This window comes from Xiphophorus hellerii, chromosome 10, assembly GCF_003331165.1.
Source record: "Xiphophorus hellerii strain 12219 chromosome 10, Xiphophorus_hellerii-4.1, whole genome shotgun sequence".
Classification (NCBI taxonomy): domain Eukaryota; kingdom Metazoa; phylum Chordata; class Actinopteri; order Cyprinodontiformes; family Poeciliidae; genus Xiphophorus; species Xiphophorus hellerii.
The window spans coordinates 21,141,727-21,156,208 of record NC_045681.1 but is presented as its reverse complement, the minus strand read 5'-3'; the positions used below and the strand labels follow the sequence as shown (position 1 = coordinate 21,156,208).

Below are 14,482 nucleotides of genomic sequence, written 5' to 3'. Positions count from 1 at the left end.
GAATCTCTTCGGATTGAAGTTGAAGCCGATATTACAGCAAGCAAATTGCATCTGACTGGTTCATCGTTTTTGGGGCGTTATATTAAAAGGAAAGCCTGAGCTATACTTAAAAGTACATCTATTTCCTCTGTAACATATTTTGCTTATTTATGCTAAATTGAGAGATCTACTGAAAAATCTCACCTGAAGTCTTGCGACCTTCCTGGCGAGCTTCCATTAATAAACCGAGCCACAGTGACCATTTAACATAAGTGGGCAGGAGAAATTGAGCTAAAATGCTGGGGACTGAATGGAGCTTGAGTGGTGTGCTTAAACGCAATTTTGAATAAGCAGCCGCCTCAGACAGCTGGAATCAGTCAAACCGCATCAGACAGGAGACAAGCATGAGTCATCACATCTTATTTATTCATTGAACATTGCAGGACAGCCATCTGTATGATAAATATTGTCTAATAAATATTGGCCTGCAGAAACGACAGCCTATAAATAGAGCCTGAGAATGCTACAGAGATTTATATATATATATATATATATATATGTGTGTGTATATATATACCAGCACTGACGATTGTCAGAGAACTCTTTGGAATAACAGTGCCATACAGTGTTTGTACATTCAATCATTCATTCAAGGCAAACAGTCGGCAGCATGCAAAACATTAGATTTACGCATAAATAGATGAATATGTCACATGTTTGATTCAGTTTGGCGTCTGGATGTAATTAAGGAACACAGAGAATCTGGGACCGACGGTTCGCCGGAGGCTTACAGGAGTGAGGAAGTGCCAGCTGTTGACTGGAAAACGTGTCATTCATGCCTGGAAGTTAATATCCCATTCATTCTCCTGACTTTGGCATCATATTCCAGCATACAGATAGTTTGAGGACAATGCTGACATCTGCTGGCCTTTTTTTTTTTTTAAAGTAGTGCAGCTAAAATTCTAAACTTCTTATTCTTCATTTACGAAATGCAAATATATGCCCTTATGGGCATAACGTATAGAAGAATTTAACTAGTATAGTTAAACTGAAGGTGCAATCCAGCCGGTGCATAAATAAATGTAAATAAAAAATTGTCGCACATGGTTTGGTAGATGGGGAAACGTGCGCAGGGCATTGCTCGGGGTGGGCTGGAGAGCCAGGAAAGATTATCCCACTAAACAAGCACGGCTCTCTGGGAGTACAGATGTGTCCATGCACCGTAGATAATCCTTTATCACATGCAGTTCAAATGATTACTCTCTCCTCTGCCAACATATCTACTTGCTACAACCTTCAAAGGGATTTTGGTGGTGAGTTGGAGTAATCTCGTTAAGTTGTAGGTATGCTGTGTTTTAGACTGGCTCTGTGATGTTGGATCCTGAAGGGAGTTAAGCATCAGTAAAAGGCACTTTCTCAATGTTGCTTTAAAGCATTCGGTCGTGTTAAGAGCAGGTTAATGGGTTTACACTGGTTTATGTCACGCTACAGTACGCCAGTAATAAAAGATTTAGTTAGTTTCCAGCATTATAAGGAGTAAATCCCAACATTTTCTAACAGGATCATCATTTGATATCCATATATCTATCCATCATACAGGCAATTTGCCAGCATCCTTGGTAAAGGTATTTAGTTTACAAGGGGTACCAAGAAATGCATAACATCTGTATGACATGTTAACCAAATGATATTTAAAGTGCATAAAATTATTTCAATACCGCTGTTCCGTTTACACTTTTCCTAGAAGTTCGTCAGTTTTATGATCAGATTCAGAATTAGCTTCCATTGTTGCTAAGGAGCTTGCTTTGCCCAGCTGGTACTGCTCAGGCTCTTCAACTTGTAAGGCCCTTCCATTTTTTCTGTCAAACTCAGCTGTAATCTCTGCCAGAGTCTTCCCCTTAGTCTCTGGCATGGTTCGACCGAGCACAACAGCCGAGACCAGACAGACGACCAGGAAAGGCAGGAAGCAGTAGTTTCCTAACCCGTTCACAATGAAAGGGAACAGCATTCCGACCAGGAAGAGGCTGATCCACATAAACGAGCCGGCGACCATGTACGCCGCTGGTCGAGCTGTCTGGTCAAAGATCTCGGCCGGTAATATGCCCGTGACCCCCGCAGGGCCCAAGCCGAAGCTGAGGATGTAGGCAAACACACATGCCATGCTGAGGTATGGCATTCCTGTGACACCGTGGCTCTGAAGGGTGAGAGCAACAGTGAAGACGATGGTCCAACAAACCATGAGGCTGTACCCACCGATGAGAAGGTACCTGCGGCCCACCCGTTCAATCAGGACGTTACTCAGCAGGGAAGCAGTAAACTCAGATGCCCCTGTTCCAATGGTGATATACTGAATTTTCTCTGGTGGAATCCCTGCTTCCAGAAATATGTAGTATGCATAAAAGTAGATGGAGTCGTTGCCACAGAGCATCATAGCACTGCTTGCAGTCATGACTGTCCTGAGCTGAAGTCGTAGGTCCGGATCTTTGAACAGAGACCACGGCGTCTTGGCAGGAGCAGAAGAACCAGAATTTAAGGCCGCAGACATTTGCTGCTCTTGAAGCATCTCCTTCATCTCCAGAGGAGGAACCCTTCCTCCACGCAATCTTCCAAGAGCCTGGACACAAGCTTCCCTGTCTCCACGGTCAATGAGGAGGTATCTGGGGCTTTCGGGAAACCAGGGCAGGGTCACTAGCTGGATCAATGCCGGCAAAGCATTGCTAGCTAGTAAGTAGGGCCACAGAGGCTCTGAACCCAGCAGCTCAGTGAGTCCGACAACCTGTCCAAAGAAGATTCCAAACGCAGTGAAAACGGCCGAGGAAAACGCCACGGCGCCTCTGAGGTGTTTCGGAGCACTTTCTCCAAAGTACATGGGCTGGATGTTCATACTGACTCCGGAGTTAATCCCAACCAGGAAACGAGCGAGGACGATCATCTCAAATGATTTTGCCACCTTACATGTCAGCACAAGCACAGCACCAACCAGCAGGAAGGAGTTGTTCAAAAGCAGCGACACTTTCCTCCCAAAACGAACCGCCATAGGCCCTGCCAACAGGGCCCCCAGCAACCCGCCCAGGGAGAACGCCGAGACAATAAAGGTCCACAGTAGGGTTACTTGAGGAGTATCCAAGCCTGTTCCCCAGCGTTCCATGTATGTGTCATTGATGAAGTTCTGGATATAGCTGGTCGGGGCATTAATGATTGAGATGTTGTAGCCATACTGGAAAGTTCCTCCAATGGCAGCAAAGAACACAGTTAGTGCAAGAGTCCTGGCACCCCCTGCAGAGTTGCCTCTTTCTTCTGTCTCATTTGTACCTGTAGAACTCATCTGGATGCCAATCGTCTAACAATGTCCTACAGATTTATATTCATTGCAGTTCTCTTATAGGCAGCTTGGAAATGCGAAACCTTTTCCTTTTCTTCACTAAAAGAAAGCATTTAAACCGTCTTGGGACTCTTTTGCCCAGCTTACCTTAACCTTGTCTGGCTGATACAAAAATACGGGAAACAATTTTTCATTGAAGCCGGTTGAGAAGGAGCTGATTCACCCAGAGTTTAGACTATCAGGTAGCTTCCCCTTCAGATAGTCTAAAATGGTTATTGCTGTCGTGAGACCAGAACAGTTTTCATGAAGATATTCATGTCTTGATACTTCAGTTAGGCATATTGAGGGTGAAAATAATAACAACTGGCGGAAGATATTAAGAGTATCTACATGAAATCGTTTGGAAATGCTACCTGACAGTCTAAACTCAGGGGTAAATATTTCACAGCTGAAACGAGTTCCCATGCTTCTTCCTGACTGCGTAACAGGCGTCCAGGCTGTTGATTGGTTAACGTCAGAGCAGTTTTATGGCGCTTTACGTCACACTTTGATCTAGCCGAGAGACGGTCACGTGGTTTATTGGAACGATAGTGAACGAGCGATAACGGAGACTTTTCTCAGTCCTTTTTTATTATTGAATTTAATTACATTATATTGGCAAATAAAACCATGAGTATTACATTAAAAGCATACACGGCAATCTTTTCATAAACAATGAATTAAAAAAACAAACAATAAAACAAAACAAAAAACTGTCATCTTTATGAAACACCTATTTTTCCCCACTCAACCTCACCTTGACACAGTATTCTTCAATAAACTTTCTTGTTCTAGGATTTATATCTCATTCCTCATTCCTTCTTGCATACTTTTGCCTATGCATCATTATTTTCTTTCTCCATCCAGCCGCTGCTGATCTGATGAAGACAAATGTGATTGTAGTTTATGCCCACCAGGGGGCAGTAGACCGCAGAGAATACATTTATAAAACCTGAGTCTCAGAGCTGTCCGTCTCAGGTCTGTCTCTCATGACAGTCTGTCTGCTTTAGTCCCAAAACGCCTTCCAGGTTCAGTCTGGAACTGTCTCCATGATCTCGGCCAGACAAACCCTGGTACGGGTGATTACTCCTGTCCACACAGAGGAGGAGCTGAAATTTCAAGATACAGGAATCTAAAGACATGTGATAACTCATCTTTGAATTAGAAAACCTCCGACAGTCCCCAAGTTCAGATCTGAAACCGACTGCCGGATGCTGGATCTGATTGTGGAGTTCGAGTGCCTTTTAGAAGGTTGCAGGTCTTTCAGCAGTAGAAGGTCTGAGATGCTTCTACAGCAGCTGCTGGTCCTGCTTGGTAAGTGATCTCTGAGCACAGTATGAATCCAATATATCAGGAGCGGACAGTAGACTCTAGAGGCTGGACTATTACGGTTGCGGTAAAACCAGTCTCCACTTTGAAAACAGCACATATTACACCACTCCCACTTGAAAAACTCAAAGGGTCATTTATGGTCGCTTGATAAAGCCACCATAGTCATTCCTGGTTTTCTAAATTGCATTCATACAGGTTTAAATTAAGGATGTGTCTATAGCTCATTTATTCAAAGTTATTTGATAATCTAGTGTACAATTTAAGCAGAAGTACAGCTAATGAACAAATATTTCTTGATAGGGAGACAGACTCGATCTTGAGGATGTGCTGAAACCAGTCTGTAAAAACCCATTTATTGGCCACATCACCAATAAATGGGTATAATAGTCCGGAAATTATACCAAGTCTTTTGCCACTTGGTCTGTAGTTCTTTTATGCCTCGTTCTGTCCCTGCCAACATGTAACTCACTGAATCGTGTTTGCTTGATCCAACACTGAAAAAATGCCGTATTTCTCTGTGACTTCTCTGGGAATTGGTTTGGGGGTGGGGTACTGTCATGAGCCTTGGGTATTTGGCTTTTGGTTTACATTTCATGAATCAGTCCTAAGAAGACCACAGACTTCTGCTTTCAGAAGCCTGGGTAATTTTTCTGCTTCTGCACTGAATCAAAATCAGGTCACCTTTCTGCCAATCTATTGCACCATGATGACTCAGTGCTGGGAGGGGCACAGCTGCAAGGTTCGTGCTCATTCAGAAGCGCTTCACCTAGAGGGTCTCATAAAACAGGATGAAAATGTTTGTTGTAGCTGGGATTCTCCTTTACGGTAAAATCTCTGAATGTTCTTCTAAAGGGTGCGGTGTTCTCGGTGCTGTCTTGTTTAATGTTCCATGATCTCTTTTAGAGAGGTGAATGTTCCTGGTGTCTCAGACGTTTTACCAGGACTGGACTTAGACGTTATCCAGCTATGTTCTCCACAAATCCTGAACCAAAGACAAAAAATTGAATTTACCTCCATAACCAGGAGAAGTGGAACAAACCAGCCTTTCTTTGTTGGTCTGACCTGTTTCAGCTTGTTACCTATTCCAGTGTATCTAATCACTCTGTGTTGCTGGTTCACCGTGTAGTGAGGACCGGAGCACCAAATAAAGCTTAAATTTATAGTAGGAACATTACAGCAAACTTAGTCATACAGGAAGTTTTTAGAATATTGACATTCTGTTTATATTGACTCGATATAATGTGAACAAAGCTAACTCAGCCGAACCTGCCCTTGTCGTTAGACACAGACCTGTTCAGACTTGTTGCCATAGCAACTCACTTCCTTTTCTAGGGATTTCCCTAAAACTTCCTGTTAACCACTTGATGACGCTACATGGTGGCACAACCAGTCTACCATGATGTCCAACGTCTCTTCGCTCGCTTCCAGCTACAGGCTGTAACCTGTTACGCTGTGACAGTGTAAATGATTTTAAGCCAGCAATACCAGCCAATGTTAGTTCACACTCATCCAATTCACAGCGTGTTTCAAGAGTTCAAAATCCTGCCAGAACCTTGCAGGTTTCAAATAGCGCCTGGTTATATTTTATTCACAGTTATGGTTCTTTAGGATACATGTCTTTTATGACTGGAGGTCTACCTAACACAAGCATGAAACGGGTAACAACTGATGAATCTTTGCATGAATAGACACCCATTCAACTTTCTGATCCAGCCGATCAGAAAGTTTGACTCTTGTGCTATGTCAGTTCCATTTCACCTCGGTCTTATGCTCTACTTTGTTCGTTTGTTGTATGCTTGCCACTTGCAAGTATACAACAAATGTAGAAAATGCGATGTAAAGAGAGGAAACAGAACTCCTGCATAAAGACTTCAAAATAAGAGCAGGAAAATAAACTTCTAGGTGAAGAAGTATTAATAGTTTTCAACTTATTACATACATATTAATAAGTATTAAAGTTATTAAAATATATTATCAAGTTGAAGTCAAAACTTCAAAATGAGCAAATTTAGTTATCTAGCTGACGTTGAACTTTGAACTTAATTCTGAAAATTTGGAAAGCAGACAAGTGAATTAGCGTTTTAGAATTTATCCAGAACAGTCGATCAAGGGGAAGCTAAGTGTGCTAAATGTCAGCTAAAATTAGCAGCTATTAGCGGAAGAATGCTCACTACTGCCCTGCGACAGACTGGCGACCTGTCCAGGGTGACCCCGCCTCTCGCCCGAAACGTTCGCTGGAGATAGACACCAGCACCTCTCCTGACCCCACAAAGGACAAGGGTGTTAGAAAATGGATGGATGGATGCTCATTACTGTAAATAAACTTTACTTCTTTATTTATTTAATTACTTACGTTATGCTAACATCCAGTCTTGGCTGTTTGAAAATGTAGAAAAAAACAATTGAGCCTGTGTTTCCCTCAGTTTCCCAGCATGCTTTGGGTGTGGAGGTGTTCGACGGCATGGAGTTGGTCCAGCTGCCCTGCCAGGTCAACGTCTCTGTTTCCATGGAGTCCACGGTTGTGTGGAGCCGCGAGGACCTTAGGTTTTCTACTGTTCACATCCATCAGCAGAGCGGCGATGATCTGTCTGAGCAGAACCCGCGTTACAGCAATAGAACGATGATGAGCAAGGATGCTCTGCAGACCGGAGACCTCAGTCTGACTCTGAAGAACCCTACTGTCTCTGACAGTGAGACATACACCTGCACTGTCCGCAGGTTCGGACGGGAATTGAGCTGTATCCACGTGCATCTCCAAGTAAAGGGTTGGTGCGGATCCAAGTCATTGTGGGATTCTGTAGTGTTGCTAAATAGTCACATACAAGTCACTCAGTTCTTGATTGAACCTTGGATGTTTTCTTTGTGGTTCCTGCAGAACATCCTCATCCGACATGGTTGATACCTATGTCAGTGGTGCTGATTCTATTTTTCGTCTTGGCTGCTGTCTTTGGTTTGGTCGTCTATAGGAGATACAAGAGGATAAAACGTAATCCAGGTATGTAAACCTTGAGATTGTACCTGCTTCATGTTCAGGCTGAAACCTTTAGACAAACTCTGACTAAATATAGCAGGATGAGATGTTCACCATCACTGTAGATCATGGCCTTCAGCTGTCAATTGACCATGCTCTCTTGCTCGCTCCTCAGTCTACAAGCTGCAAGTGGTGAAGACTGCAGAGGGTGCGGAAGCTGTTGTCCTGCCCTTTCAAACCAAAGTTCATCTTCCTCCCACGGCAACAGTAGAGTGGAGGCGTATAGACACGGACCAGGTGGTCCACCTGTATCCAAGCACCCTGCATTGGCCTGAGATGGTTAGAGGTCTTACACAGATGGAAGACGACCCATTTAGAACCGGAGATCTCAGTCTGACTTTGTACAGCCCCAACCATTGTGACAATGGTCTCTATGTCTGCACCGTCCAAAAGGGTGGACACAACTTGAAGCAGAAGGTTGTGTCTCTCTTTGTTGAAGGTTAGCTTTGTGAATACTTCCATGTCCTGTCCTCTAAGCTGGTTTAGAAACACCTCCTGACACCATATGGAGCAGATCATAAATTATCTGATGATACAGAGGTCAGAGTCTATCCATTCAATAGTCTAAAAGATATGGAGTCAATCCAACCCTCTGCTTGACCAAGTAGAACTCCAAGACTATTTCTGACCAGGCACTAATTCTAGGCACCTAGTTTGACCAGGCACTAATTCCTTAACACATCTGTTGTTAACTGGTGCTGTATAAATTGCAGAGAAAGTACTGCAAGTGTATTTTGCAAAACTGCAACGGAAACACTTTTTTCGCATCGCATGATCAACAACCAGATGCTGCCACTGGGGCAAACCACAAAGAAGACACTACAAGGAACTAGTAGGGTGATGGGGCAGCACATTTTTTATTGACACTTAATTGTGTTTCTTATTTAATGGAAACACAGCAATTGCGAAATTGTGTTTGTTCAGCTTCAGCAGCATACTGACAAAGTTTTGCACACATTTATGACAGCAACTGACAGACCTTAAATATGGATAGGTGCTTAAATACTTGCTTTCATGGTTCCGAATTGTTTTTAATAGTTGTGTGTGGTCCACAGAACATCTGGTCTGGTCTGACAAGAACTCCGACCAAACCGACCACATGCCTGAGAGGAACAGCCTTAGACAGAGTCTGAAGAGCAGCCTTGGAGGACGATTTTACTACAATCAATCTGCTTCCTCTTTGTCCGTACACCATTATCTGTTCTTCTTAGATCAAGCTTTGTGTAACAAAGTTGACCCACGTCCACAGGACCTGTCTCTGCTGTTAATTTGTGTTGATTAACTGTCTCGTGTCTTCTGCAGGACTTACGACAGAGATGGATCTCAGCTTAATAGATCACAGATGGATCTGGAGATGACTCCAGACGTCTCCAGAAGGCTGCCAATTTTCCAGGAACTGTCTAGATTATCAGTGGGGTCAGCCAGCGAACTGTCTTTCTCTAGTTTTCCGCGTATGTAATGTTTCTGCAGAGAGGAGGATCAAATGGTTGGACAGACCTCCACATGTGGACATGTCCGTGGGGCTGGACATCTCCACTTGTCCCGGTATTCAAGTTCTGTAGAACCCAGTCGGCTTTTTAGAACACCTTCAAGTCAAGTATATGTGCAGCCTTCACTAATCATGACTCTTCCTCCTCCATGCTTCCCTTTGGCTGTACGTTAGCTCTTTTTTTATGAAAATGTTTTGTTGTTGGTGGTGTTTTTTATATAAAGTATTTTCTCCCAGTAAAGTTTCTGATAAATTTCAATTGATGCCATTAAAAAGGTCGAAGCTCTTCAGTGTCGTTTCATATTTCACCACACATTGTTTCGTTTGGACTGGGGGGGCGAAAGCAGACAAAAACTGACCAGTTTGTATTAAGAACCCAATTCTAAAGAGTCATCTTCATCAGGTCGGCTCAGAATCACACACCAGCACTGCTGCAGTAACAGGATGCATAAATGTTACTTCAGACAGGATGTGAAACCGATGATTCTCCTATAAATGTGACAGAAGCTGTTTGTTCGGAGAAGGTGTGTTGTTCTGATGACAGGAAGTGGTGCAGGACATCCTTCTGTCAGTCACTGGTCTTTCAGTCTCCATCCAGACATCATGACGCTTCCATCAGCGTGTCTGCTGCTCGGTGAGTCCATAACCAGAACTTCTACATCCACCTCTCCGTCCGTCTGTCCTTCCAGGGTCACAGCAGGTTCATACAGATGAACTAACACCGTGAAGAATTGATCAGACGGGTTCTGAATGGTGATGAAGATGGAAGTGAAATAACAGAAATTTTGCCCCAGCGTTTTTACTTATTTATCTACAGTATCTAGTAGTTCTTTTATCATCATTCTAGAATTTGTTTGTGTGACGTTGAGAATTTGTTTGTTTTTTTGTCAGTTTATGTTTTTCTGCCAATGTTCAGGTGCATAAATTTACTTAATTTAAATAAAGCGTTAAAAAAAAACTTCCTCTGGATGTAACCAATCACCACTTCCTTTTTTTGCTGACTGTGGCTCTTCAAACCTTTATGTTCCAGGAGTCTCCGCTGTTCTGCTGGCAGGAGGAACTGTCTCTGAAGGTTGGATAATTTGTCTACTTATACATTGTAATATCAATGAGGAGGTAGTGAGGTATACGTTCACTATGTCAAAATTTGACGTAGAAAACATTTACCTTGCTATATACGAAAGTATATAACAAGGTACAGAAACGTACCTCACGGTAGAAACTATTAGCAGAGTAGGCTTTGACCGTCAAAGCCTACTTAGCAAAAACTTTCTATCTCCCCTTTAGAGCATTAACTCTTTTCAGAAATGCCAAAAACCACTTCAGTTGAGCACAAAACTTATTTTTCCAAAGTTGAGGAAGTTACTTAGAATTTTTCTGTTCCATCAACCTTTTCTAACGCAATTCCTCAAAATGTGAATATAAAATGTTGATCGTAACACGGCTACTGACAGTGGTGACATACAGATGATCGAGATAGACTACTGTTAATGAGCTAGTCAAAATGTCTGAGTACCATCAGTAAAAACAATTCAAATGTTTACGATACAGGACCCTGTGGTACTCCACAAGTAACAAACTGTAATCTGCCAGACAAATATGACCCGTTCCCACAGGATGTTGGATCCTCTTACTGGTTTATGTGACAAATGTGGCTTGAGCTTCTTGAAATTCCTCAAGCTAACTGAAGAAATAAAAGCTCAAAGGATTTCTTTTATCTTCCCATTTGTCCTCCAGTGTCTCTGATCGTCAGACCAGACCTTCAGCAGTTCTTCAGTGGACAGTCAGTGTCTCTGAGTTGTGAGGATGGACAGACAGCTGATGGGTGGACAGTTAAAAGGACCAAAGGAACACTCACTGAAACCTGTGGAGCATCCGGATCAGACTTTGGAGTGTTTAAGGACTCCTCCTGTGTCCTTGACCTTTTGTCTTCTTACACTGGAGTTTACTGGTGTGAAACCAGTGCAGGACAGAGGAGTGACCACATCAATATCACTGTTAACCAGAAAGAAGGTATGGCATTTTGCTTGGTCTGAGGTCTTCAGCTTACTGGCCTCTGTGCTTGTATTGTTGGGACCAAAAACATTGACTTCAGTCATTCTTTTGAACACTTAACTCAAAGACTTTAGTGAAATATGGTCAAGTGGTCATATTCTGGGCATAAATATGTTGTAGAAAATGTAGTAATCTGAGCGAGGGGGATTGCTCAGGAATCAAATAAAAGTGTCAGAGAGTGGAGCTTTGGGGTCCCTCACAAATGATCTTTGTTAGCTCATCATTATAGTGAAGAGGGGATAGAATAATCTTTGTCTGTCAAAGAATATCAGAGCCAGTTTAGGATATTATGAGATCATTCTTACACCTTTCCCATTTAAGATCAACTAACATAGTCCAGCAAGCAATTGTGTCTCAATAGCCAAGGGTCTAGACATAGATTTTTTTTTTTTTTTACCAGACTAAGGGGAACGCAGCTTAGGAGAGTTATCAAAACTTGTTGGAACCACATCAAACTTTTCTGAACCTGACATTGTATCGCCATGATGTTTGTGATGTGTCTCTCTGTTCAGACAGGGCTTTTATTCTGGAGGTCCCTGCTCTTCCTGTGGCGAAAGGAAGTAACGTCACTCTGCATTGCCGTCACAAAGATGGCTCCACCCGTGCCGCTTATTTCTACAGGAACAGTCATATTATTGGAGAGGGAGTCAAATCTCAGAAGGCCATTATCCACAGAGTCCAACAGTCCGATGAAGGTTCCTACTGGTGTTCTACTGACACTTCTGGATCATCACCTCATAGCTATCTGAGAGTCAGAGGTGAGGATAGTGACATCACTTCCTGTGTCCAGACATGGGCTGATGATTGATTTCACTTCATTTATGTACCCTCAATTCAACATAAATATCGTCTCACTGTATAGAACATGCAGATAATAGTCTATTTACAGAAACATGTAATAAGATCAGTCCAGCACTACACACAGACGCAGATGGGGAAGCATTTATAATAATACTATCTTATTTATGAAAAAGCTGAGTTTATTCTCTCAACTGGCACAATTTCTAAGCAAACACAGCCGATTCCATCGCTAACTTTGCAGCAATTCCTCCCTCTGACCAGCAGGTGGTGACGGCTTTAGTGACCAAACGTGTCTTTTATCTCTATCCAGATCCTCCTCTCCCTCAACCATCTTCCCACCCCATGACAGCTTCCACTTCTTCAGCTGATGGTGCTAATCATACAGCAAGTTCTCCTTCTCCTTCTGTGTCATTGGTGCACCTCCTGTGCCACCTGCTGGTCCTCTGCCCGTACTGCGTGTGCAGCATCCTGCTGGCTTCAATCTGCTGCAGCAGGGGCTCGGGTAAATAACTTTAACTTGTAACAACATCTCTAGAATAACTTTGCATAAATGATGTTTTTCATGATATTCACACTATTTGAGATGCACCTGTACGTGACGTGCACAACGCAGCCACTTTGACACTAAAAGGTGACGAAGTGAAAATGACACATCAGCAGTGAAACTGACTGGATTACGCATTCTGATCACTTCCTGTTAAAATTTTATCCTTTCACCCCTGCAGGAAACCAGGATGTGGTTTCCATAGAAACCACCCAGCTTGGTGAACTGGGTGATGTTGCTGCTGATGTCACTACAGAGCATGAGTTCTGATGGAGCGTTTGGGTCTCATGTCCGGCTGCTTAGCCACAAACAGGAAACCTGGACCCGGAACCCAACCAATCAGAGCAGCTTTTGAAAGGAAGTCTCACTTCCTGCTCAGCTTCTTCTGAGTGAAATAAGATCTACTGACACTTGGACCACCAGCAGCACCAAGCTGCTCAGTGTGCTCACAGCACTGAAAATACTGATCCAGCTTTAACCCGAGCTGGATCAGGTCAGAACACAGAGCAAGTACAGACGTTTTTCAACACTGTGAGGAAGCAAATAATAAAAGAAGACATTTCTATTCACCTGAAAATATATTTACTAATTATACAAAGATTAATTTGATCAAACTGATCTTTTCTTTTTTTTTTTTTTTTCTTTCAATGTTTGAATATTTGAGCGTGTCCTGTGAGATTTAATTACCTTACTGTTATGGATTTCTATGTTTGTTATTATTACTTCCCGCAATGATAAAAAATGATGGTAATCAGCAGATAATTAAATGGAATCACTTAACCTGCATCAAGGACACAAGAGCTAAAAATAAATAAGAGATTAAAAAAAAAAACTCTTTCGGGATGCGAGACCAATTCACTCAGATTGATCTGAAACTGCTGCAGTAATCTAGTGAGATATGAAACCACAGTGACAGTAACCGAAGGAACCAAGAAGCGTAGCAGCTCAGGAGTTGGCCGGTCAAACAAGGTCAACTGTTGAGGAATCGTTGCGCTTGGACAAGAAATGTGTTACTGGAACAAGACGGCAAAGGAAGAGAAGCTTTTCTCTGTTCCAAAGCTACCATCCAGTAACTATAGGCAGCGACGTTACATGAAAGACAGAGGAAAACATTGATGCTTTGATGCATACGGTCTAAGCTAACAGATTATCCACAAGTGGTAGTTACTTCTACATTTAGAAATTCAGGAGATACAGTGATGCTCCCCACCCACCAATTTATGGTTCAGTCTTTGCACATTTTTAGGAGGTAAGTAACTCTAAAGTATTTGTGGAAAATTTGCCTATTTGTGGACTTTGTTTATTATTATTTTTTACAACATGCCAAAAATATTACAAGGAAAATTCTGCATACTCAGGAGGCTGTACTGCTACGTGATACGCTATTGGCTGATGTCGGCAAAGCAGCCAATCCGTGAGTGTCATTAATTTTCCAAGGAGCTAATTGGCTGAACCCCTAAGAGTGGGGAAAAGGAAAACTGTTGATTGGGAAATAAACAAAAAATAAATTTTTAATTGAAGCAAATTGTATATATGAGGGCCCCTGTGATTTCAACTTGGTAATTCTGGGCCACATTGCAAAAAAAAAAAAAAAAAGAAAAGGTGGAAACGTATACATGTGAATCATCCTCATATCTCACCTTCAGATACGCTTCCATTCTGCTCATTTTGAAAACAATGATTCGTACCAATGATTTGAGTTATTCGCTGTTTTTTCAATTAAACCGCAACTAAAACCAGTGGGACGATTAGGACAGACAAATATTTAGAATCTTTGTTGTCATTCTCCAGTAATACACATTTCACATGCACCCAGTCATTCTGTGGCATTGAGATATCATGTATGTGAGTCACCAGTCTGCAGCCTTACCACTGACGGAGTCACAAAAA

General features: G+C 42.4%; 3 protein-coding genes across 5 annotated transcripts; 2 read left to right on the top strand and 1 right to left on the bottom strand.

Annotated features, from left to right (window-relative positions):
* Window positions 1-384: 384 nt before the first annotated feature.
* On the bottom strand, window positions 385-4,184 carry LOC116726761 (solute carrier family 2, facilitated glucose transporter member 11-like). Its single transcript, XM_032573640.1, has 2 exons — window positions 3,399-4,184; window positions 385-3,364 (listed from the first exon to the last, which is right to left on the bottom strand). Exon 2 carries the CDS (start codon window positions 3,302-3,304, stop codon window positions 1,709-1,711), a length of 1,596 nt encoding a protein of 531 aa, XP_032429531.1. The 5' UTR covers window positions 3,305-3,364; window positions 3,399-4,184; the 3' UTR covers window positions 385-1,708.
* Window positions 4,185-4,341: 157 nt separating this feature from the next.
* On the top strand, window positions 4,342-9,478 carry LOC116726767 (uncharacterized). Of its 3 annotated transcripts, XM_032573649.1 has the most exons (7): window positions 4,342-4,449; window positions 4,515-4,654; window positions 7,096-7,437; window positions 7,548-7,667; window positions 7,819-8,142; window positions 8,759-8,885; window positions 9,006-9,478. In XM_032573649.1, the coding sequence occupies exons 2-7, from the start codon at window positions 4,552-4,554 to the stop codon at window positions 9,160-9,162; spliced, it is 1,173 nt and encodes a 390-aa protein (XP_032429540.1). In that variant the 5' UTR covers window positions 4,342-4,449; window positions 4,515-4,551; the 3' UTR covers window positions 9,163-9,478. The 3 variants fall into 3 exon arrangements, with proteins under 3 accessions (XP_032429540.1, XP_032429541.1, XP_032429542.1); XM_032573650.1 differs by lacking the exons at window positions 4,342-4,449; window positions 4,515-4,654 and adding an exon at window positions 4,681-5,497; XM_032573651.1 differs by lacking the exons at window positions 4,342-4,449; window positions 4,515-4,654 and adding an exon at window positions 6,943-6,986.
* Window positions 9,479-9,619: 141 nt separating this feature from the next.
* Window positions 9,620-13,354, top strand: LOC116726775 (Fc receptor-like protein 5). The gene is made up of 6 exons (XM_032573660.1): window positions 9,620-9,826; window positions 10,223-10,264; window positions 10,930-11,205; window positions 11,760-12,005; window positions 12,359-12,550; window positions 12,774-13,354. Exons 1-6 carry the CDS (start codon window positions 9,730-9,732, stop codon window positions 12,860-12,862), a joined length of 942 nt encoding a protein of 313 aa, XP_032429551.1. The 5' UTR covers window positions 9,620-9,729; the 3' UTR covers window positions 12,863-13,354.
* Window positions 13,355-14,482: the final 1,128 nt, after the last annotated feature.